Source organism: Carcharhinus amblyrhynchos, chromosome 31, assembly GCF_965287045.1.
Source record: "Carcharhinus amblyrhynchos chromosome 31, sCarAmb.v2.hapA, whole genome shotgun sequence".
Taxonomy (NCBI): domain Eukaryota; kingdom Metazoa; phylum Chordata; class Chondrichthyes; order Carcharhiniformes; family Carcharhinidae; genus Carcharhinus; species Carcharhinus amblyrhynchos.
The window spans coordinates 20016488-20040251 of record NC_137354.1 but is presented as its reverse complement, the minus strand read 5'-3'; the positions used below and the strand labels follow the sequence as shown (position 1 = coordinate 20040251).

Below are 23764 nucleotides of genomic sequence, written 5' to 3'. Positions count from 1 at the left end.
ATCACTTCAGTCACAGAATCATAGAATCCCCACAGTGCAGGAGGCCATTTGGCCCATCAAGTCTGTACCAAATCTCCGACAGAGTACCTCAACAAGCCCGCTCCCCACCCTATTCCTGTGACCCCATGCTTTACCCAGCTAATCCCCCTAAACTACACATCTTGGGACATTGGGACAATTTGGCATGGCCAATCAACCTAACCTGCACATCTTTGGACTGTGGGAGGGAACTAAAGTACTAGAAAGGGCTGAATGGCCTCCTTCTGTGTAGTCAGCCACAGTGGGCGGTAACTGGAGCCCTGAGACCATTCCAGCTCATTCATTTCAGCACGTGGGAACCATGGTCGAGACTTTGATCGCTGTAAGTGTGATACAAGAGAGGACTGGCGAAGCTAAATATGAGAGGTTACGGGGATGGGCTGAACCTGGGTGGGGTGCACTTTCAGAGGGTCAGTGCAGACTCAATGGGCCTGCTGCCTCACAAAGCCAGGGACCTGGGTTCGATTCCCGGCTTGGATCACCGTCTGTGCGGAGTCTGCACGTTCTCCCCGAATCTGCTTGGGTTCCCTCTGGGTGCTCCAGTTTCCTACCATAGTCTGAAAGACGTGCTGGTTAGGTGAATTCCAAATTCTCCCTGTGTACCTGTACAGGTGCCAGAGTGTGGCAATTAGGGGATTTTCACAGTAACTTCATTGTTATGCTTATGTAAGCCTACTAATGACACTAATACATAAACATTAAACTGAGGTTACCCATTTAAGATAACAACACCTGTTAAAATGAATACTCAGGCCAAATGTAACCTTGTTCCTATTGAACAACGAGAGTATGTTCCCCCACGGTCTTATCGATGCCATTTCTATTATTGAGAGAAGCAGGTGCTACAACACTGATTTACAGCAGTACTTGTGCTACATGTTTACTATTGACCTAAAGTAGTTTCCTCTTAGCATCAATGCTAAACTTGTGCAGTGTGAATCAGGTAAAATCCACAAGTGCTGAAAAGGCTCATTCCTGCAGGGCATGGCAACATCATTTGCCCTGGTGATAGGTTAGGACCCGGCCCCAGATTCCCAACCAACACCTCAATACATTGTGCTGCCTTTCACACCCCCCCACAAGACCTTCGCTGGTACTTCTGAAATGTAAACTCGCCAGCTAATCTGCACATGCCAAGGTCCACAAACCGCAGGGAGATGAATGGCCAATGAGTCAGTTTTGCTGGTGTTAGCTCAAGGACAAATATTGGCCAGGTCGCTGGGAAAACACTGCTTTCATTCTGAAAAGTTTCGAGGGATTCCAAACAAGCAGACACAGCCTCGGTTTAACATCTGCTCTGAAAGACATTGCAGTGCTGAAGCACCATCGACCATCCATCAAGATTTTGGGTTCGAACACAAGGAAGGCACTACAATCTGAGGTGATGCATTTTGGTAGATTGAACCAGGGCAAAACTTACTCAGTTAATGGTAGGGCATTGGGGAGAGTTACAGAACGAACAGATCTAGGGGTACAGGTTCATAGCTCCTTGAAAGTGGAGTCACAGGTGGACAGGGTGGTGAAGGTGGCTTTCAGCATGCTTGGTTTCATTGGTCAGAACATTGAATACCGGAGTTGGGACGTCTTGTTGAATTTGTATAAGACACTGGTAAGGCCACACTTGGAATACTGTGTACAGTTCTGGTCACCCTTTTATAGAAAGGATATTATTAAAGTAGAAAGAGTGCAAAATAGATTTACTAGGATGCTACTGGGACTTGATGGTTTGAGATACAAGGAAAGGTTGGAAAGACCGGGACTTTTTCTCTGGAATGTAGAAGGCTTAGAGGCCTATAAAATAATGAGGGGCATAGATAAGATAGATAGTCAACATCTTTTCCAAACGGGAGGGGAGTCTAAAACGAGAAGACATAGGTTTAAGGTGAGAGGCGAGAGATACAAAAGGGTCCAGAGGGGCAATTTTTTCGCAGAGGGTGGTGAGTGTCTGGAACAAGCTGCCAGAGATAGTAGTAGAGGCGGGTACAATTTCGTCTTTTAAAAAGCATTTAGACAGTTACATGGGTTAAATGGGTATAGAGGGATATGTGCCAAACGTGGGTAATTGGGACTAGCTTAGTGGGTTAAAAAAAGGGCAGCATGGATAGGTTGAGCTTGTTTCCATGCTGTAAACCTCTATAACTTTATAGCTCTCAGCTGTGAAGATGAGAGTGGTACCAGTGATCTAAGCAAAACTGCCTTGCATGAAAGCTGTTGTAGCATCACACCCTAAGCTCACAGCAAGAGACAAGGGCGTTGTTCTCTGTGCAGTACCAAACAACTTCACAGGTTCTGATTACATCAACCCATACAGAATCGACCATTTTTTGAGGTTTAGTGGAATGACGAATGTGTGTTGCCAGAATCACTGAAATAACAACATAATCATGTAAAATACCAATGCACCTAACATTCACTTCCAACAACAACAGATAAAACTAGGAAGAATAGCCTATCTGACGGACTATAAGTAATAGAGGCTAGTGCTTACAGAATACACACAGCAAACTATATAGGCAGGAGAATCCTTGTAACTGTGTCTGAGCTTTCTGCTGTGCTTGTCTTTGTGGTAGATATTGTCGGTAAGAAGTCTGACAACACCAGGTTTAACTCCAACCGATTTATTTGATAGTAAACTCATAAGCTTTCGAGTTTACCTCTTCGTCAGGTGAATGCACACGTTTGGCACATATCCCTCTATACCCATTTACCCCATGTAACTGTCTAAATGCTTTTTAAAAGACAAAATTGTACCCGCCTCTACTACTATCTCTGGCAGCTTGTTCCAGACACTCACCACCCTCTGTGCGAAAAAAATGACCCCTCTGGACCTTTTTGTATCTCTCGCCTCTCATCTGACAAAGAGGTAAACCTCGAAAGCTTGTGAGTTTACTATCAAATAAATCAGTTGGACTTAAACCTGGTGTTGTCAGACTTACTGTGTTTACCCCAGTCCAATGCTGGCATCTCCACATCATGTTAGATATTGTCGGTGCAGACTCAATGGGCTGAAGGGCTTTTTCTGTACTGTATGGCTCGATGACTTCAAGGCACATGAAGTACAGCTTTGGAATAAAGGGCAAAGTGCAGCAACAGGCTTCATGCTATCCAGCATTAAGCTATTGGTGTCATCAGATTTAAACCTTCTTATCTCCACAAGTAGTCAAATCATAAATAGGTGGGATCAATTGCGAGCACATTGATCTGGAGTCAGATTCAGATTGATGCCACACTAGTTCAGCATGGGCACGAAGCTGAAAAGGCTTCATGCTGACAGTAAATCTGCAGTGTAATTGCATCCATCAATCACTGCCATCACATCTCAGCAAACCATTGTAATTTGACATTCAGTGCTTAGAAGAAAACAAAAAACAACAGGGCAAATGGTTCCGCAGAGAACAACACTCTTTGTATTCATTCATTGTTTCTTTTGGCTTTGGGACTGTGACCAGGATTCCTTGTGTGGACTCTTCTCATGAAGTTTCCTTTTGGAATCACACACACGTGCATAACACACAGCCCACGCGCAACACACAATGCACACACACCCAGCTCAATGCTACCATGCGCATCGTCACTGGAACAGTATGCTCAACACCACTCCCTTGGCTCCCTGCCATGGCAAACATCAGTCCCCCACACATCTGCCGGCTTGCAACCCTCCACAAAATGATAGGAAAAGTTTGCAATGATACCCCGCCCCTATAAACTTCATGCTAATCAATTCAGTCCACCCATGGGATGACTCCCATCAAGAAGGCTGATCTGTAAAGAGTCTCCCACGCAGGACTTCAATGCAAATTTCACCTGGACCAACGAATGGGAAATCACTGGATACGGCAAACAAGTACCTGGTCTCTAATCAGACCCAACAGCTGCCTGCTTTCAACCTTACAGGGAAAAGAGTGGCCCACTGCCAACAGGTTCAGGACAAGCCATGGCCAACCCGCAGACATGTGGCATCAGTGCCAGCACCCTGTGTGCCTGTGGGAGAGAGCAAACTATTTATTTATTTTCGATTAATTAGTGTCATAAATAGCTTTACATTAACACCACAATGAAGTTACTGTGAAAATCCCCTAGTCGCCACACTCCGGCGCCTGTTTGGGTACTCTGAGGGAGAATTCAGCATTGCCAATGCACCTAACCAGCATGTCTCTCAGATTGTGGGAGGAAACCCATGCAGACACGGGGAGAATGTGCAGACTCCGCACAGTGACCCAAGCCTGGAATTGGAACCAGGTCCCTGGCGCCGTGAGGCAGCAGTGCTAACCACTGTGCCACCATGCCACCCTATGCACACAGAAGAGTATCCAATCCACAGACTCAGGGAACCCTATCCACACTCAACACAGCAGGACTGGAAGAAACTGCTGGTTTTAGGGACTTCACATTCACTAGATAAATTTCATTCATTCATGGAATTTGGACATCACTGGCTGGGCCAGTATTCATTGCCCATCCCTAATTTCCCTTGAACTGAGTGGTTTGCTAGGCCATTTCAGAGGCATTTACAAGTCACCCACATTGTTGTGGGTCTGGAGTCACATGTAGGCTAAACCAGGTAAGGATAAAATATCAGGTAAGAACGGCAGATTCCTTTCTCTAAAGGACATTAGTGATCCAGATGGATTTATTTGACAATCAGTTTCATGATCATTATTAGATTTTTAATTTCCGAGTTAATTGAATTCAAGTTTCACCATCTGCTTGTGGTGGGATTCGAGCCTGGGTCCCCAGAGCTTTACCCTGAGTCTCTGGATTACTAGTCCAGCAACAATGTCATTGCATCAATGCTAAAAGTTGCAAAGTCCCTCTAAATCCTAGGATTTTTTTTTCAACGGTGGGCTCTTTCGGACAGATTTTTGTTGCTGCGAAAAAAAAAGCCTTTGCAAAGGTAGGTGTTTTTTCAAACCATGCAGTTTAAGCACTTCTCATTACTCTCAACCTCACACCTAGCCATCCAGCTCAGCCGCTGATGCTCACCCTGCCCTGTTCAGGAACTGAAGCCCACACTCCCTTCCCCACTCAACAAATTCCATTCAGGTGAAGTGCCAGGCATTCAAATAGGGAGGGTGGAGGCAGGCAGAGAGGGGGGGCGGGGGGGAGGGGGGGGGTCACACCAGGAAAAAGTCTGGAAAGCATTGATTTTGTACTCATTACTGAGAAAGCGCTGCAATGAAGGAGGGGCCCATCTTTCACAAGACATCAAACAGGGACATTACCTGTTGTATCAAGTGGGAGGTGAAACATTGTGTGGAACTATCTGATGAGGGGGCAGGGGTGATTCCCCATGATTTCCGTATCTCATGACCAACATCACCAAAATAGGTTATCTTTTTGCCATTTGCGGGTGCTTGTGGTACACAATTTGGCTGCTGCATTTCCAACCTTACAACAGTGACTGCACTCCAGCAAGGTATCATTATTTTTGGCTGTAAAGCGCTCCAAGACGTCCTGAGGTTGAGAAAGGCGCTCTCCTCTAATCGTGGCTCACAGAAATCTACTTACGAAACCAGAGCGTGAACTGAAATGGGGTCAGGTCAAGAGGTGAGGAGCAAACTGAGACAGGCGTCTGGAGACATTGAGGAGAGCAAGAGGTAAACATGGGGTATGCATTATGCTTCTGTGCTATCAGCTCACCACATCTCTGGCGGTGGGGAGTATATCACTTGTTTTTGCGATGAGTCGGATTTTCCAGCAATGTTGCCAAAACCGATGTAAACAGAGGACAAGTTTTTCAACCTGGCCCAAAGACTTTTCACTGTATCCCAATACACGTGACACTAATAAATCAAATCAAATATTTGAATCAATCACTTCAAATATTCAGCCTTAAATTACACTTCACCAATGACCCGAAAGTAGCCCCAATACCTTCTGTTTGCTCTGTACCCCATATGTAAATACCGAGACTGACTGAGTGACAGAACTATATACTGTGCAGCAAATTCGAGCCTCACACTTGGACCCTGTCTGGGAATTCGCCACGTTCCGCTGGCATACTGCTTGCATTTTATCGAGCTGCCTCCCCACCTTCTCGGAGTGTTGTCAGCTGTAAATAATTTACTAATGTCACAGTCTGTGCGAATGAATTCCCGGCATCGTTACCCGACACGTTTTCTGTATCTACTGCGAGCAGTACACACACACCCCTCTATCCTCAACTCATAAACTCACCACGTTCTCTCTCTCAATCCGGCATTACCACTTCTTCTGACATGAATGCATCAGTTTCTCCAGTGCTCTTTTTCTCCCAAGTTCCAATCTGCAGGGAGAGTTGGTCACCCTGTTCACAGATATTTTGCCTTCCCCAATGTTCTCCTGCATTATCCTTTGGATGGAACGTCCCAGACGTGAAAGGTTCCAGCGTCACTGGATAGTCTTCCTGAGATGGTCTCTAAAGGCCATCTGTGTAGTTGGGGTATAGCATGGTGGCAAACAGGATGACACCGTCGTTAGCACTGCTGCCTCACAGCACCAGGGACCCGGGTTCAAATCCGGCCTCGGGTCACTGTCTGTGTGGAGTTTGCACATTCTCCCCATGTCTGCATGGGTTTCCTCTAGGTGCTCTGGTTCCACCCCCCCCCAACTTCACAACACAATCCTGCCCTTGCCACACATGCTCTCGGGCACAAAGTTTATAGTAGGGCTGATGTGCGGGGGGTGGTGGGGGGGCGGAAATTTAAGCAGCAAGGATAATGGGGACAACTGCTCTGCTGTGGCTGAGATTAGCTAACTCACACATCCCACAGACTGAACCCAGGATTCAGACAAGACACAGTGCCCTTACAGCTGAGGAACCGGGGAAAGCCAATGTCCCCACCACCAGCCCTGCATTTACAAATTTGTAATTGTTTAAAGTCTTTTATTTAAGTTTTTTAAATTATTGTCACAAGTGGGCTAACATTAACACTGCAATGAAGTGACTGAAAATCCCCAAGTCGCCACACTCCAGCGCCTGTTCAGGTTACACTGAGGGAGAATTTAGCATGGCCAATGCACCTAACCAGCACGTCTTTCAGACTGTGGGAGGAAACCGGAGAATCCGGATTAAATCTATGTAGACACAGGGAGAAGGTGCAAACGCCGCACACACTGACCCAAGCCCGGAATTGAACCCGGGTCCCTGGCGCTGAGAGGCAGTGCTGCTAACCACTGTGCCACTGTCTCCATCTCATTATACCATGATGGCCAAATCAAGAATTTCTGGACGGTGGTCTGTATGAGGTAACACTGTGTAATTGGTATTTAAGTATATATTTAAGTCTAGAAATGGACAATAAATATTGGCCTTGCTAGCAACATCCACGTAACAAGGTTGCTTCCAGACTACATTATGACGCTGAAGACAAATTGAAATATAAAACCTGATTTTGACACCTCACTGCATGGTATAATTCTTCTCTTGGGATATGAACATAAGAAATAGGAGCAGGAGTAGGCCATCTAGCCCCTCGAGCCTGCCCCACCATTCAATAAGATCATGGCTGATCTGTCGTGGCTCAGTTCCACATTCCCGCCCTCTCCCCATAACCCTTAATCCCCTCGCTTATCAAAAACCTATCAACCCACGTCTTAAAAATATTCAGCGAGGCAGCCTCCACCATTTCAACAGGCAGAGAATTCTAGAGATTCACCACCTTTTGAGTGAAGAAGTTCCTCCTCAACTCTGTTCTAAACCACCCCCCTTTATCTTGAGGCTGTGCCCTCTAGTCCTACTGTCCTTTCTGAGCGGGAAGAGCCTCTCCACCTCTATCCTATCCATCCCATTCAACATCTTATACGTCTCAATGAGATTTCCCCTCATTCTTCTAAACTCTAACGAGTACAAGCCTAGTTTATTCAGCCTCTCCTCATAGTTCAACCCCCTCAACTCCGGAATCAGCCTAGTAAACCTCCTCTGTACTCCCTCCAAGGCCAAAATATCCTTGCGTAAGTGCGGCGACCAAAACTACACAGTACTCCAGCTGCGGCCTCACCAGTGCCCTATACAGCTGCAGCAAGACTGCCCTACTTTTATATTCAATCCCCCTCGCTACGAAGGCCAGCATCCCATTCGCCTTCCTGATCACCTGCTGCACCTGCAGGCTGGGTTTTTGCGACTCATGCACAAGGACCCCGAGGTCCCTCTGCACCGTCGCATGCTGCAGTTTTTTGCCACGTAAGTAATAGTCCTTCCTGCCATTATTCCTACCAAAGTGGACAACCTCACATTGGCCAACATTAAATTCCATTTGCCAGTTCCTGGCCCATTCGCCCAGCCTATCTAGATCCTTCTGCAGACTCTCCACACCCTCCGCGCAATTTGCCGTTCCACCAATCTTGGTGTCATCAGCAAATTTTGATACCATACACTCGGTTCCCTCCTCCAGATCATCTATATAAATGGTAAATAGCTGAGGCCCCAGCACCGACCCCTGGAGCACTCCACGAGTCACCAACCGCCAATCCGAATAGCACCCATTGACCCCCACTCTCTGCCTCCTATTTGACAGCCAATCCTCTATCCACACTAACACCCTACCCCCAACTCCATGCCCCCTGACCTTCTGTAATAACCTCTTGTGAGGCACCTTGTCAAACGCCTTCTGAAAATCAAGAAACACCACAACCACCAGCTCTCTTCTATCCACCGCCCTAGACACATCCTCATAGAACTCCAATAAATTCGTCAGACACGACTTCCCCTTAACGAAACCGTGCTGCGTCTGCTCTACCAAACAATTCTCCTCAAGATGCCTCGCTATTTTCTCCTTGATGACGGATTCTAACATTTTTCCTACAACAGACATTAAACTAACCGGCCTATAATTCCCTGCCTTTTGCCTGCCACCCTTCTTAAACAACAGCGTAACATTAGCCATTTTCCAATCTTCCGGCACTTCCCCGGAATCCAGCGACGTTTGGAAAATAATCACCAAGGCATCCACTATCACCTCCGCCATTTCTTTCAGAACCCTTGGATGCATTCCATCCGGTCCTGGGGACTTGTCCACAATCAGTCCCTCCAGTCTGTCGAGCATGTAATCTGACCATCTCTTCAGCTGTCCCTCTGTTGCCTGATTCTTCCGAATAACATTGTCCTTTGCTGTGCGACGTAGCACTGGCCCTCTCTGTCCTCATTCCATCGTTTCAGCTAATAGCTCCATCACAGCGGGAGCACCGTGACATGGAACAATCTGTCCTGGTCCACCCCATGCCAAAACTATAGTTAAGAAAGCCCACCAACGTCTCTACTTTCTTAGAAGGCTAAGGAAATTTGGCATGTCAGCTATGACTCCCTCCAACTTTTACAGATACACCTTAGAAAGCATTCTTCCTGGTTGTATCACAGCTTGGTATGGCTCCTGCACTGACCAAGACTGCAAAAAACTACAAAAGGTTGTGAATGTACTCAATCCATCATGCAAACCAGCCTCCCATCCACTGATTCTTGTCTACGCTTCCCGCTACCTCGGCAAAGCAGCCAGCATAATTAAAGACCCCACGCATGCTCTCTGCCACCTTCTTCCGTTGGGAAAAAGATACAAAAGTCTGAGCACACGTACCAACCGACTCAAGAACAGCTTCTTCCCTGCTGCCATCAGACTTTTGAATGGACCTACCTTATATTAAGTTGATCTTCCTCTACACCCTAGCTATGACTATAACACTACATTCTGCACCCTCTATTTTCCTTCTCTATGAACGGTATTCCTTGTCTGTATAGCATGCAAGAAACAATACTTTCCACGTGACAATAATAAATCAAATCGTCAAATCACAAGGTGTTAGTGTGTGAATGCAACGTGAAATTCAAAAGCCAGCCTCCTGCTCTGGTGGTTGAGGTGAACACAGATGTTTCAAGACCACTGACGGAAGATGGTCAGGGTAGGGGGGAATTTTCTGTAGGGTCTAACCTTCCTCACTTGATTATCACCAAAAACAGACTGATTGGTTGCTCACTGCTGTTTGCATGATCCTGCGAAATGGCTGCCACATCAGGCTGGTTAACAAACCATACGCACAATTCACTGTGAGTGAAGGGCCCAGAACCGCTTTAACATTGGGTATGTTACATATGGAACACTTTTTCTGAAAGAAAGACTTGCATTCCTATAGCACCTTTTGTGACTTCAGGACACCCCCTCAGTACCACCCAACTAATTCAGTACTTTCTGCTGTGTGATCGCTGTTGTAATTTCGGAGAAGCAACAGCCAATCCCCACACAGCAAACCCCCACATAGAACCAGAAGTGCAGATGATCCATCCTGACGGTGCTGGCTGCGAAATAAATACTGATCTGGACAGCAGAGAAAGCTCTCCTAAATCCCTATTATAGAAAGCATATTATTAAACTAGAAAGAGTGCAGAAAAGATTTACTAGGATGCTGCCAGGACTTGATGGATTGAGTCATAAGGAGAGGCTGGATAGACTGGGACCTTTTTCCCCTGGAACGTCGGAGGCTGAGGGGTGATCTTATAGAGGTCTATAAAATAATGAAGGGCACAGATCAGTTAGATAGTCAACATCTTTTTCCAAAAGTAGGGAAGTCTAAAACTAGAGGGGGTAGGTTTGTGAGAGGAGAGAGATACAAAATTGTCCAGAGAGGCAATTTTTTCACACAGAGGGTAGCGAGAGTCTGGAACGAGCTGCCAGAGGTAGTAGTAGAGGCGGGTACAATTCTGTCTTCTAAAAAGCATTTAGACAGTTACACGGGTAAGATGGGCATAGAAGGGTATGGGCCAAATGCGGGCAACTGGGACTAGATTAGGGGTTTAAAAAAGGTGGCATGGACAAGCAAGGCCAATGGATATCGAGGGGTACAGGTCAAACACGGGCAATTGGGACTAGCTTAGTGGTAAAAACTGGGCCTCTATGACTATGTTTATGACGCTCAGAATACCTGAAAGGGGAGAAGGGGGTCCTAGTTAAATTTTCACCCAGGAGATGGCGAAGCATTCTGCAGTACAGGCAGGAGAGCCACCCGCAGCTTGGGCTCAAATCTCAAGTGGGGTATGACACAAGAGGTCATGGAGTAAACACTGATGATAACTCTCAATATGAAGGTGAGGTGGGCATAAATCCTACAATTAGGATACGCGGGTGGTCGGCTGCGAGAATGTTCAGCAAAACAACACAAAACTGCTTAACTATTGGTAGAACTGGTGGGGGTACAATGAATTTCTCTGCATCCCTCATAATACCATTAATATCATTTGTTCCTGAAGCAATTTTTTGTTCCAAATGTGGTCCCTTTTTAACCTCTAATATTTGAAATGCACATGGTATTCAGAATCTGATGAAGTTACACTATGCTGGTTCTCTCTCTCTCCGGGACAACACTGTGCTGGTTCTCTCTCTCTCCGGGACAACACTGTGCTGGTTCTCTCTCTCTCTCTGGGACAACACTGTGCTGGTTCTCTCTCTCTCTCTGGGACAACACTGTGCTGGTTCTCTCTCTCTCTCTGGGACAACACTGTGCTGGTTCTCTCTCTCTCTCTGGGACAACACTGTGCTGGTTCTCTCTCTCTCTCTGGGACAACACTGTGCTGGTTCTCTCTCTCTCTCTGGGACAACACTGTGCTGGTTCTCTCTGGGACAACACTGTGCTGGTTCTCTCTGGGACAACACTGTGCTGGTTCTCTCTGGGACAACACTGTGCTGGTTCTCTCTCTCTCTCTGGGACAACACTGTGCTGGTTCTCTCTCTGGGACAACACTGTGCTGGTTCTCTCTGGGACAACACTGTGCTGGTTCTCTCTGGGACAACACTGTGCTGGTTCTCTCTGGGACAACACTGTGCTGGTTCTCTCTCTCTCTCTGGGACAACACTGTGCTGGTTCTCTCTGGGACAACACTGTGCTGGTTCTCTCTGGGACAACACTGTGCTGGTTCTCTCTCTCTCTCTGGGACAACACTGTGCTGGTTCTCTCTGGGACAACACTGTGCTGGTTCTCTCTGGGACAACACTGTGCTGGTTCTCTCTGGGACAACACTGTGCTGGTTCTCTCTGGGACAGTGTGGGATGTGACTGGACGGTATTTACCTCATTGTCTATCAGCGCCTCGGCCCGGGGATCGCTGTGGGACATCCTGGGGATGTCCTTGGTGGCGAAGCTGTAGTTCCTCAGCTGGACCGGGCTCCACTGCCGGCTCGCTTCCTCGCCACTCGGCTCCGCCATGGCCTTTCCAACCCCACCGTGCTCCGTGAAGATGGACAGATTTCCCCCTCCCCCCACCCCTCAGTCACCCCGCTCACTCACCCCCCTCACTATCACTGCGGCCGCGGCTCACTAGCTTGGGGACTGGGCGCCGAGGCAACCAGGCTGACCGCCACAGGCCGCGCCCCCTGCAGGAGCGGAGGACCGCCTACCCACTCCCCGTCCCGCACCCGAAACCTGGGAATAGTGTCCCCTCCAGCTCGGAGGACCACTTCGTCCTTCCCAGCTCCCGACCGAAACCTGCGTTCAGCGCCCCCTCCAGCCCGGAGGACCGCTTCGCTCTTCCCAACTCCCGACCGAAACCTGAGAGCAGCGCCCCCTCCAGTCCGGAGGACCGCTTCGCCATTCCCAGCTCCCGACCAAAACCTGAGAGCAGCGCCCCCTCCAGTCCGGAGGACCGCTTCGCCCTTCCCAGCTCCCGACCGAAACCTGAGAGCAGCGCCCCCTCCAGCCCGGAGGACCGCTTCGCTCTTCCCAGCACCCAAATGAAACCTGAGCGCAGCGCCTCCTCCCGTCCAGACGACGGCAACGCCCCCCCAGCTCCCGACCGGCATCTGAGAGCAGCGCCCCTTCCAGCCCGGAGGACCACTCCGCCCCCCCCAGTTCAGTCTGCGAGCAGCGCCCCCGCAGGCCTGGAGGACCACCTTCATCCTCGTCCGTCCGCAATAGCTCCCCCATCGGAACCTCAGAGCCGCGCCCCCTCCAGGTGGAAGTCCGCTTTGTATTCCCCCATTCCCCGCTCCCCATCGGAAATTGAGAACTGCGGCCCCCTCCCCCCCCCCCCCGTTGGTCCGGAGGACCGCTTCGCCCCCTCGCCCGCTGCAGCGCCCTCTCCGGCGCGGAGGATCTCCTCATCCCCAACAGCGCCTGCGCAATGAAGCCTGTTTGTCCTATCCCGGCATACTCTTGCTTCGCGCCTGCGCTCTGGGGCGGAGAGACATGGCGCTGGGAGGGAGCTGGATTCGTTCCTTGGGCAGAGGCTTAAGGAAGAGCCTGCAACCCGAGGGGATTCCGGCCTCCGTCAGGGCTGGTGAGTACTCATGATTGCACGGTGCCTTATAAACTACACTAAAGGGGGATGGCAAGGTGGGTGTCAGCGTCGGTGCAGTAACCTTGGAGATGGGGGACAGTGGGGTTAGGGGTCAGACACAGGGATTTCGGCATCAGACTCAGACACTGCTCTGCCTGCAAACTGGGGCAAGTGGTGGAGACCAGCCGTGTTTTCAGTGAGGAGTTTGCAAAATTAGCTAAAGTTTTTAAAGTTTATTGATTTGTGTCACATTAACACTGCAGTGAAATTACTGTGAAAATCCCCTAGTCGCTATACTCCGGCGCCTGTTTGGGTACACTGAGGGAGAATTTAGTATGGTCAATCCACCTAACTAGCGTGACTTTCAGACGGTGGGAAGAAACCAGAACACCTGGAGGAAACCCACGTAGACGTGAGGAGAACGTGCAAGCAACAGACAGACAGTCACCCAAGCTGGGAATTGAACTTGGATGCTGTGAGACAGCAGTGCTAATCACTGTTTTGTCCCTAAAATCTCTTATTGTTAATTGGCTGAGTAGAGCAGTAAGACTCTTGCCTCAGTGAGAAGACTGTGCATTGAATCCCCAATACAGGTAATTTAGAATCATTGAATCCCTACTCTCCAGGAGGGAGGCCCTTTAGCTCGTCGTGTCTGCAGTGACTTGGCATCTTACCCAGCAACTCCCCCTCCCCCCAGCGTGTCTATCTCCAATATCCCGTGCATTTCCCGTGGTTAATCCACCTAACCTGCACATCTTGGGACACTAAGGAGCAATTTAGCGTAGGCATTCCACCTAACCTGAACATTTTTGGACTGTGGGAGGAAACCCAAGCAGACGTGGGGAGAATGTGCAAATTTCTGCACCTAATGTTGTTAGGGCAGGTTTAGCGATAAAAAGCAAAGTATTGTTGATGCTGGAGATCTGAAATAAAAGCAGAAAATGTTGGAAAAACATGCAGCAACTGTAGAGAGCAAAATAGACAATGTTTTGGGTCAAGTAAGCCCTTTTTGCAGGACATTGATTTGACAATACTGTCCTTCAGATGAGAGGTTAAACTGAGCCACTGTTCAGGTGGATGTAAAAAAGATAGGGAGGTCCCAAGATGTGCTAACTGCTACTCAGAGTGCCAACAGCACCAATTTAAAAACAAAATTCTTTGGATGTTGGAAATCTGAAACAAAGGTCAAAAATGTTTGAAATACCCGGTGGGTCTGGCAGCACGTGTGGAGAGAGTTACAGAGTTAATGTTTCAGATCGATGACTGATCTGATTACTTCCAGAATTTTCTGTGTTTCTACCTGCAACATGATGCCCCCTTTAACGCTGATGTAGTTTTGAATATTTTCCAGAACTGCAATCAAAGAAAATAAAGAAAGGAAAGTGGGCGGCACGGTAGCACAGTGGTTAGCACTGCTGCTTCACAGCTCCAGGGACCTGGGTTTGATTCCCGAGTTGGGTCACTGTCTGTTTGGAGTTTGCACATTCTCCTGTCTGCGTGGGTTTCCTCCAGGTACTTCAGTTTCCTCCCGCAGGCCAAAGATGTGTGGGTTAGGTTGATTGGCCGTGCTAAATTGACCTTAGTGTCCTGAGATGCATAGGTTTGAGGAATTAGAGGGTAAATGTGTAGGAGTATGGGGGTAGGGCCTGGGTGGGATTGTGGTCGGTGCAGGCTCGATGGGCCGAAGGGCCTCTTTCTGTGCTGTAAGTTTCTATGAACCAAAAAGGGAGATATGAATGTTGCCTTTTAGGAAAGTCGTAAAGGCATGCAGAGGCCGAGGTGATGAGAAAGGGAATTTCAGGTTATAGAAACACTAAACTTTACAGCAGTCAAAGGCTATTCAGCAAGCCATGCTTGAGCTGGCTGAAAAGGAGCTATTCAGCTTGATCCAACTTTTCCAGCTCTTGGCCCCTTCAGATTACAATACTTTATGTGCACATCGAAGAATCTTCTGCTTTACCACACATTCGGGTGTTGACTAATCATGGAGCCAAGGCAACCTGAGGCACTGCTGCTATGGGAGTAAGGAGGAGGGTCTGGGGAACTGGACTGGAATGCAAGAGAGACAGTAGAACAGAAAGGTCGTGCGAGCTGTAAAGCTAGAGGGAAGTTACCAAGATGAGAAGGTGAGGTCATGAGGTGATTTAAAGAATGAAAATTTTAAGTTAGAGTTATTGTGGTCTGGGGAGCTGGTGTTTATCAGTGAGGATAGGAGAGATGGAGGAACAGAAGCTGGTGTGACATAGGATGCTGGCAGTGGTGTTGGTTAAATTGAAGTTTACAGTGGGCGTAGTACGTAAGGTGGACAGGAAAGCTTTGGAAAAGTCTCATCTTTAGGTAAAAGAGGTGACAGCAGGGGAGTGAGGTAAGGATGGGGGAGGGTTACATAGGTGGTGGTGTGTTACAGTTCACTCAGCAACGTATGCTTTGACATGCAAGTTATAGTCTGGAGCTGTGGATAATCATGGGAGAGGCAGCGACATTCTTTCCATCACTTGGCTGACCATTAATCTCGTCCACCCTTACTATCTGCCTACATTGGAAGGAATTGCATGTTGTCTCAACCGCTTTGGCCATCAACTCCTGGAATTTTTAGAATCAAACTAAAAATAATACGAAAAGTTTAGGGCAGCACAGGGGTTAGCACTGCTGCCTCACAGTGCCAGGGACCTGGGTTCGATTCCTGGCTTGGGTGGCTGTCCATGTGGAGTTTGCATATTCTGTCTGTGTCTGCGTGGGTTCCCTCCAGGTGCTTCGGTTTCCTCTTACATTCCAAAAGTGTGCTGGTTAGGTGGATTGGCCAGGCTAAATTGCCCCTTAGTGTCATGGGGACTAACGAGGGTAAATGCACAGGATTATAGAGATAGATTGGTGGGATTGTGATTGGTCAGAGCAGTAGCCATACCAAGACTTGATGGGCCGAATGGTCTCCTTCTGCACTGTCGCAATTCTATGAAATCCGGTGGCGCAGTTGTGGGCACTGCTGCCTCACAGTGCCAGGGACCTGGGTTCGATTCCAGCCTTGGGTGACTGTCGGTGTGGAGTTTGCACGTTCTTCCCATATCTGTGTGGGTTTCCCCAGGGTGTTCGGATTTCCTCTTAATTCCAAAGATGTGTAGGTTAGGAGGATTAGCTGTGCAAAGGTGCACCTTAGTGTCCCAAGATGTGTTGGAGGATGCATGAAATAAATGCATGAAGTTGCATTTATGGGATAATGCATAAATGGGATAGGATGGGAAGGGGTGGGCTTGGGTACGTTGTTCTATCGGAGAGTCAGTACAGATCAATGGGCTGAATGGCTTTCTAGGGATTTTATTCTGGAGCTTCTGGCTCAGAAGCCCGGATGTGATCCAAACTCCTCATTATGTAAGTGGAGAGGATTTGAGGTAGAAAACTCAGCTCGAAGTCAGATGTGATATCAAGATTTCAAAAGATTTGGTTTGGCCTCAGACAGTGGTGGGCTAAGCGTGAATGTTGACAGCCTTGGCCCTTCGCCTCAGTTCTTCAACAAAATGAACCCAATTTTGACAAGGGAGGGATCTAAGGAGCATGATGGACAGAACCAATAAGTGTGGTAAGTAGTCTCTCAACACCAGGTTAAAGTTCAACAGGCTTATTTGCTGGCTCGAGCTTTTGGAGGATTGCCCCTTCAACAGGTTGACTCACCTGATGCAGGGGTAATGTTCCGAAAGCTCGTGCTACCAAATAAACCTGTTGGACTTTAACCTAGTGTTGTGAGTCTACTTACTGTGCCTACCCCAGTCCAAAACCTGCAACTCCACATCATGGCTACTAATAAGTGTGGGCAGAAAGCTGTTGCCTTCCTGCCCCTGTGGCTTTGTCTGCACTTGCCATAAACTGACTAGCGCTCTGTTTCCCGGACAGGAGTGGCAGAAACTTTTTTATTTAAAAATGTGAAAGGTTAACTCCAAATTATTTTTGCTGATGCTTTGGATTTTGCTTCACAGCCTCCGGTATTTCTAGGGACATGCTGCCTGGTCCGTATCCCAGAACAATGGAGGAAAGAGAAAGAGCAGCGAAAAAGTATAATATGAGGGTGGAAGATTATGAACCATATCCTGATGATGGAATGGGGTGAGTTTATTTCTGCAAAACGGATTTTATTATATTGGATAACAGAAATCAGAGGTGTGCCAAAATTTCACATATTGGGAGAAGAAAATCTAAGAGAAACTGCAAAAAGTTTAGTTCCTGGCTTTAATTGTTTTGATTTATTATTGTCACAAATTCTTGCAGACAAAGCATACCGTTCATACAGAAGGAAAGGAGAAGGTGAGATTGGGCTACGTTCACAATCCTTTGTAGTTTCTTGCGGTCTTGGTCAGAGCAGTAGCCATACCAAGCTGTGTTACATTGGGAAAGAATATTTCTACAGTGCATTTCAAACAATAGCTGAGATGTAGTGGATGTGTTTCCATGTCTGTGAGGTTTCCCTTTGGCTATTCATGACTTGAAATAATTGGTATATAGTTTACAAAGACATCATGATAAATACGTGTTCCTGGGCAATACCTACTCTGTTCTGCGATGTGGGTTTCACTGGTAAGGCCAACATGTATCGCCCATCCCTAATTGTCCTTGAGAAAGTGGTAGTGAGCCACATTCCTTAATACAATTGGATGGGTTGCTCGGAAATTTCAGACAGCACTTAAGGGACAATCACATTTCTGTGGATCTGGAGTTAGATAAAGGCCAGATGGGGTAAGGATGATAGTTTTCCTTCCATGAAGGACATTTGTGAATCTGGTATTTTATTTTTGGCAAACTAGCAGTTTTATGTGAAATGCACGCGTGGGGGAAAAGGGAATGTACAGAAGAGGGGGGTGACTTTTTGAAAGAGGATCGGAAACACACTGTCAAAGCAATGATGGGAGAGCTGCATGTGGGAGGTAAATAAAAAAAGTGGAGAAAGTGGAAATCGATCAGACAAGTGGCAGAGGGTGGAAAAAGCTCTTCACAGGTTGGAAGGGAGTGGAAAGGTAGTGTGATGAGTGACTTTTGCCTGTAGCAAATGCTAGAAGATACCAACACAGCCTTTTGAAACAAGATTATTTGTGCTCAGTATTATTTGTGCTGAGTATTTGCATTTCTGCTGACATGCAGAGGACATGTCTCATGGAGTACAATGTTTATTGAACTGAATAACAATGGATCTGTGCAGCAGATAAATATCATGTTTAACTGAATTTGATGTGACTTCTCTGTTTAGACTCGGTGTCAATGAAAAATATCGATGTGAAAAATAAAGTAAGAAATTCACAGACCTTCAAACCAAAACTTTGTAGAGGTCCAAATACCAGAAAAAATTATTACCCTGGAGAATAAGCATCCATTACCACGTTTATTTTAACATAAACTAGCTCATGCCTTCCTTTCTCTGTTTTCTGGAGTCACACTGGGGTCTGGAGTGTAAAATCTTGAGTAAAGCTGAAAGTTTGCTTTCCTCGTGACAGATTTGGTGACTACCCAAAACTACCGGACCGGTCGCAACAAGAGCGAGATCCATGGTACGCCTGGGACGAACCTGACCTGCGACGTAATTGGGGTGAACCGGTAAGCAGTGATGCTGAGGGCCAATGTAACAGGCCTGACAGGGTGGCTTCCTAGCTAAAGTATTGAAAACGTCTGAAAACCATTTCTCCAATTTAAAATCATTTTCCGGTTAACAAAAATGATCTAAAAGTAAATCAAAAATATATTTTCTGTCCAACTTCACAACAGCATCATAGTTAAAGCAAATCCTGTTTCAGTGTAAACTTGTTCAGTTTCAAGCAAGGGACATTGGACACCAAACATACATTGGGAATATCTTTAATACTTCTGTCCCTAATATGTGGTACCAAGATGATTGGAATATATGCTTGTCCTAGTTGAGATTGGTTAAGGAGGGTGGTACAGTGGCAAGCAATATTTTACCCACTTTACAAAATAATTTTATTTGTATGAGATATTTGACACACTTGGATCATTCGATGAGATGCCACATTAGATGTACTCTGTCCTAAATTCTGTTTTAAACATAACATTAACATTTTTAAAAATTGCTTTTTCCAGATGCACTGGGATTTTGACATGTTTATTCGGAATCGTGTGGACACCTCTCCAAGTCCTGTGGACTGGAGTACCATGGTCAAAACCTTGGGTGGCTTTGTAGGATTGATGCTGTTTCTGTTTTTCGTTGGGGAGGTATTTCCTTCATATCAGCCTGTGGTAAGTTTTAATTCTAAATGTATGCCGAGTTAATCTCTTACCTAATTCTGTCGTATCAATGTTACCACAGTCAGTGCCCTTTTGAAATCCCCTTTTTTTTTAAAAACTGCACTGCCCCAGATAATTTTCCATTTTGTGATATGTGTTTAGTTGAACACAGTGCACCTCTCAGTCACACTCAAGTAAAATAACTGCGGATGACTGGAAATCTGAGATAAAAACTAAAAATACTTGCCAGGCCTGGCAGCATTTGTGGAGAGAAACAGCATGGATATACAAACATCAAAATTAATTAATTAGTATATTGTTATAAGATGCCATTCTCCTTTGGAAATTGTCTTTTGGAATAGGTGATAAACACTGTAGATTTCAGATTGGTGAGCAAGATAAACCCTGCAACATATGCACCTGTGAATATCTAACAAGTATTCATTCCAGTAAGAAGTCTCATAACACCAAGTCAAAGTCCAACAGATTTATTTGGCATCACAAGCTTTTGGAGTCCTGCTCCTTCAAGTTGAGTGGAGAGTTGGGTTTCACAATTTGGCATATATAGACACAGACACAATTGCAAGATAATGGTTGGAATGCAAGTCTTTTCAGGTAATCAAGTCTTTACAGGTACAGACAATGCAAGTGGAGAGACAGTTAGCCAGGGCTTGCAGGTTCCTACTGACTGTCCTGGCCTGAGACAATTCACACCTCTTTAACCTGTGATTATCCCTCTCTCTCCACTTGCATTGTCTGCACCTGTTGAGACTTGATTGCCTGAAAAGACGTGCATTCTAACCATTATCTTGCAATTGTGTCTATGTCTAAATATACCATGTTTGTGAAACCCAACCCACCACTCCTCTGATGAAAGAGCAGCGATCTGAAAGCTCATGGTTCCAAATAAACTTGTCAAACTTTAACCTGATGTTGTGAGACTTCTTACTGTGCCCACCCCAGTCTGACACTGGCATCTCCACATCAAATATCCATTAAGTGCTCTAATTGTGAGATTCAGCATTTGCATTCCTCATCAGTTATTAAATGTCAAATTAGGGGAATTTATTATAAATTTTCTTTAGATTTACAGAAAACAAGTGCAGAAAAACCCCCCCAAAAAACTGCTCTGACTCCATTGGTAAAATTGGATTTCAGGTCAATGAACGTTCAGCAGAACTTGGTAAAGATTTGAGATGTGGCAGGCCTTAAGCAACTACAGAAATATGGGATGGGGTGGCAGGCAAGGGAGATTAAATTGCAGAATTGTTACGGTGCAGAAGGAAGCCATTTGGCCCATCATGACCTCATTGGCAAACCACACAAGAGCTGATGGTACATCGCAAAAGGAGATGGCAATGGGACAAATCAAACAACAGAAGATCTGTCAAGAGGAGATGTAAAATCAATTTGAGTCCAGAGGGTTGTAAAGTGTCTCTTTGAGAACACTGGGTCAGATTCTAAATGTACCCTGAGGTATCCAGCTCTACTTTCTCACAGACTCAAAACAAATAAACAACGTGCAGGAGTAGGCCATTCGGCCTTCCGAGCTTGTACCACCATTAAACATAATGGTTGATCGTGCACTCTCAATATCTCACTCCCTCTTTCTCTTCCTATCCTTTGATCCCTTTAGCCTTAAAGGCTATGTCCAGCTCCCTCTTGAACATATCTAATGAACTGGCCCCAGCAGGTTTCTATGGTAGGGAATTCCACAGGTTTACCACTCTTTGAATGAAGAAGTTCTTCCTCATCTCAGTCCTGATTGGCTTATCCCTTATTTTGAGATTGTGACCCCTAGTTCTGGGATTTCCCCAATAATGAGAACATTCTCCTGCATCTAGCCTGTCTAGTCCCATCAGGATTTTATGTTTCTATGAGATCTCCTTTCATTCTTGTCTCTGTCCTTTCAATGCCTTTCTCCTAAATGATGAACAATCCAATTAAACACTGGAGAGAGAAAAACCATTGCATTCAGTCTTCAAACTCTAACCTCGTGATCAATTCAGTTTCTCCCACCTTGGTCACTGTCTCTTATTCAACAAGACTTTTCAACTGTGGCATCATATTTGACCCCCAAGCTGAGTTTCTACCCTCGTTTCTCTCACCAATGAAGACTGCCCACTTACATCTCCAACCATCTGCCTGCACCTGGGATTTAGCCCACCTACTTCTGAAACTCTCCTCATGCCATTTGTCACCTCCTGACTGATTATTCCAATGCTGTCCTCACATTCTGTGGTCTCCATCTTGCATCAAACCCCATTCTTTAATCCATCATCTTTCTTGGTGATCCACGTTGCTTCTAGCCCCCTAATATGTGTAATTTAAAAAAAATTCTCATCCCCATATTTAAATCACCTCACAGCTTTGTTTCTCCCCCTCTCTACAACCTCCTCCAGCCCTACAGTTTTGCATTTCTCCAAATTTGCATGCCTTAATTCAAAGCTCCACCGTTGGCTCCCGTAGATTCTGGAATTGTTTCCCAAAACATTTCCACTCCTGCACATCATTTAAGGTGCTCTACTGAATCCCAAATCTTTGACTCGCCCCTCTCAATATCTCCTCCTTTGGCTGGGCCCCATCTTTTGGAATATTGTGAGCAATTTTGGGCCTTGTATCCAAGGAAGGATGTGCTGATCCTGGAGAGGCTCCAGAGAAGATTCACGAGAATGATCCCGGGAATGAAAGGCTTGACGTCTGAGGAGCATTTGTGGACTCTGGGTCTTAACACGATAGAGTTTAGAAGGATAAGGGGGGGATATCATTGAAACTTACAGAATACTGATAGGCCTAGATAGGGTGGACAGAAGATGTTTCCATTAGTAGGAGAGACTAAAATCCAAAAATCCTCAGAGTGAAGTGACGACCCTGTAGAACCGAGATGAGGATTTTCTTCAGCCAGAGGGTGGTGAATCTGTGGAACTCGTTGCCACAGAAGGCAGTGGAGGCTAGGTCATTGAATGTATTTAAAACTAAGATAGGTTCTTGATTGGTAAGGGGATCAAAGGTTATGAGGAAAAGACGGGAGAATGGGGTTGAGAAACTTATCAGCTATGATTGAATGGTAGAGCAGACTCAATGGGCCAAATGGCTTATTACTGCTCCTATATCTTATGGTCTTATGCTTTGCTCAAGTGCTTTGGGGAATGGTCAATATTGAAGGTATTGTATAAGTGCAAGTTGGTCTGACGCGGGAGCATTCCATTATTAGATATCTTCCCACTGGAAGTGTAAGTGTGTTGACATTGAGTAAGGACAGGGTGGTGGTGTGTCACATCCCTACCAGTTGAATAGTTTACCAGCACTCACTGCCGAGGGTCACCTGTGAGTCGGGAGAGGAGCCAGAGGATAAATATCTTCAGGAAGAGAGGGAGAAAAAATACCCAAAGGCATTGGAGTGTGGTAAATTGTCTTGACTGAAATTTAATCATCAGTTATCTTTTGCAGGCTCCTAAACAATATCCCTACAACAACCTATACCTGGAGCATGGAGGAGAACCTGACAAGGAACAGCCTGAAGTGCACAATTATAAAATATGACCCATTTTCCTTGTCTGATTGTAGGGTGCAGATCATTTTGGAAATGGTCTCTGATTCTGTACAGTGAATAATTTTTAATGTCTGAATAATAAATAACAATATTAATCAAATGACTGCCATCCTATTTATGGAAAATAAAAATTAACTATGTTATTGGAGTATTTTGCCAACAGATATGGTGGACCAAAGGGATAGACAACACTATCCATGGCACAGTGGTTAGCACTGCTGCTCACAGTGCCAGGGACCCGGGTTCAATCCCAGCCTTGGGTGTGGAGTTTACACGTTGTCCCTCTGTCTGCGTGGGTTTCCTCTGGGTGCTCCAGTTTCCTCCCACAGTCCAAAGATATGCGGGTTAGATGGATTGGCCATGCTAAATTGCCCCTTAGGGGATTAGCAGGGTAAATATGTGGGGTTTCGGGGATAGGGCCTGGGTGGGATTATTGTCAGTGCAGGTTAGGTGGGCTGAATAGCCTCCTCCTGTACTGTAGTGATCTTATTCTATGACCAAAGTCTTGGTCAAACAGGTAGGATTGACGTGTATTAAACAGAGATTTATGGAGGGAATTAAGAGCTTTGGGTTGAGGATGCTGAAGGCATGGTTGCTGATGGTTTGTCAATTGTTTCTTTTTAATTTGATATTTCAGCCAGTAAATCTTTATAGAAAGCTCAAGAGCGTGGTGTCAACTCTATTTTCACAATTGCTTCACCATTAGCAACCATGCTTTTA

The 23764-nt window shown here is 46.2% G+C and overlaps 2 protein-coding genes across 2 annotated transcripts in view; one reads left to right on the top strand and one right to left on the bottom strand.

Annotated features, from left to right (window-relative positions):
• Nucleotides 1-12249, bottom strand: part of hif1an (hypoxia inducible factor 1 subunit alpha inhibitor) — a 57128-nt gene extending 44879 nt beyond the window's left edge. Inside the window, exon 1 of the mRNA XM_080215567.1 lies at nucleotides 12069-12249. Within this exon, the coding sequence (XP_080071693.1) occupies nucleotides 12069-12203 (135 nt within the window). The 5' untranslated portion in view covers nucleotides 12204-12249. The remainder of the gene's footprint in view (nucleotides 1-12068) is intronic.
• An 887-nt stretch (nucleotides 12250-13136) lies between these two features.
• Nucleotides 13137-23144, top strand: ndufb8 (NADH:ubiquinone oxidoreductase subunit B8). The gene is made up of 5 exons (XM_080215745.1): nucleotides 13137-13272; nucleotides 17241-17367; nucleotides 18747-18846; nucleotides 19348-19503; nucleotides 22942-23144. The coding sequence occupies exons 1-5, from the start codon at nucleotides 13182-13184 to the stop codon at nucleotides 23032-23034; spliced, it is 567 nt and encodes a 188-aa protein (XP_080071871.1). The 5' UTR covers nucleotides 13137-13181; the 3' UTR covers nucleotides 23035-23144.
• The last annotated feature ends 620 nt before the right edge of the window (nucleotides 23145-23764 follow it).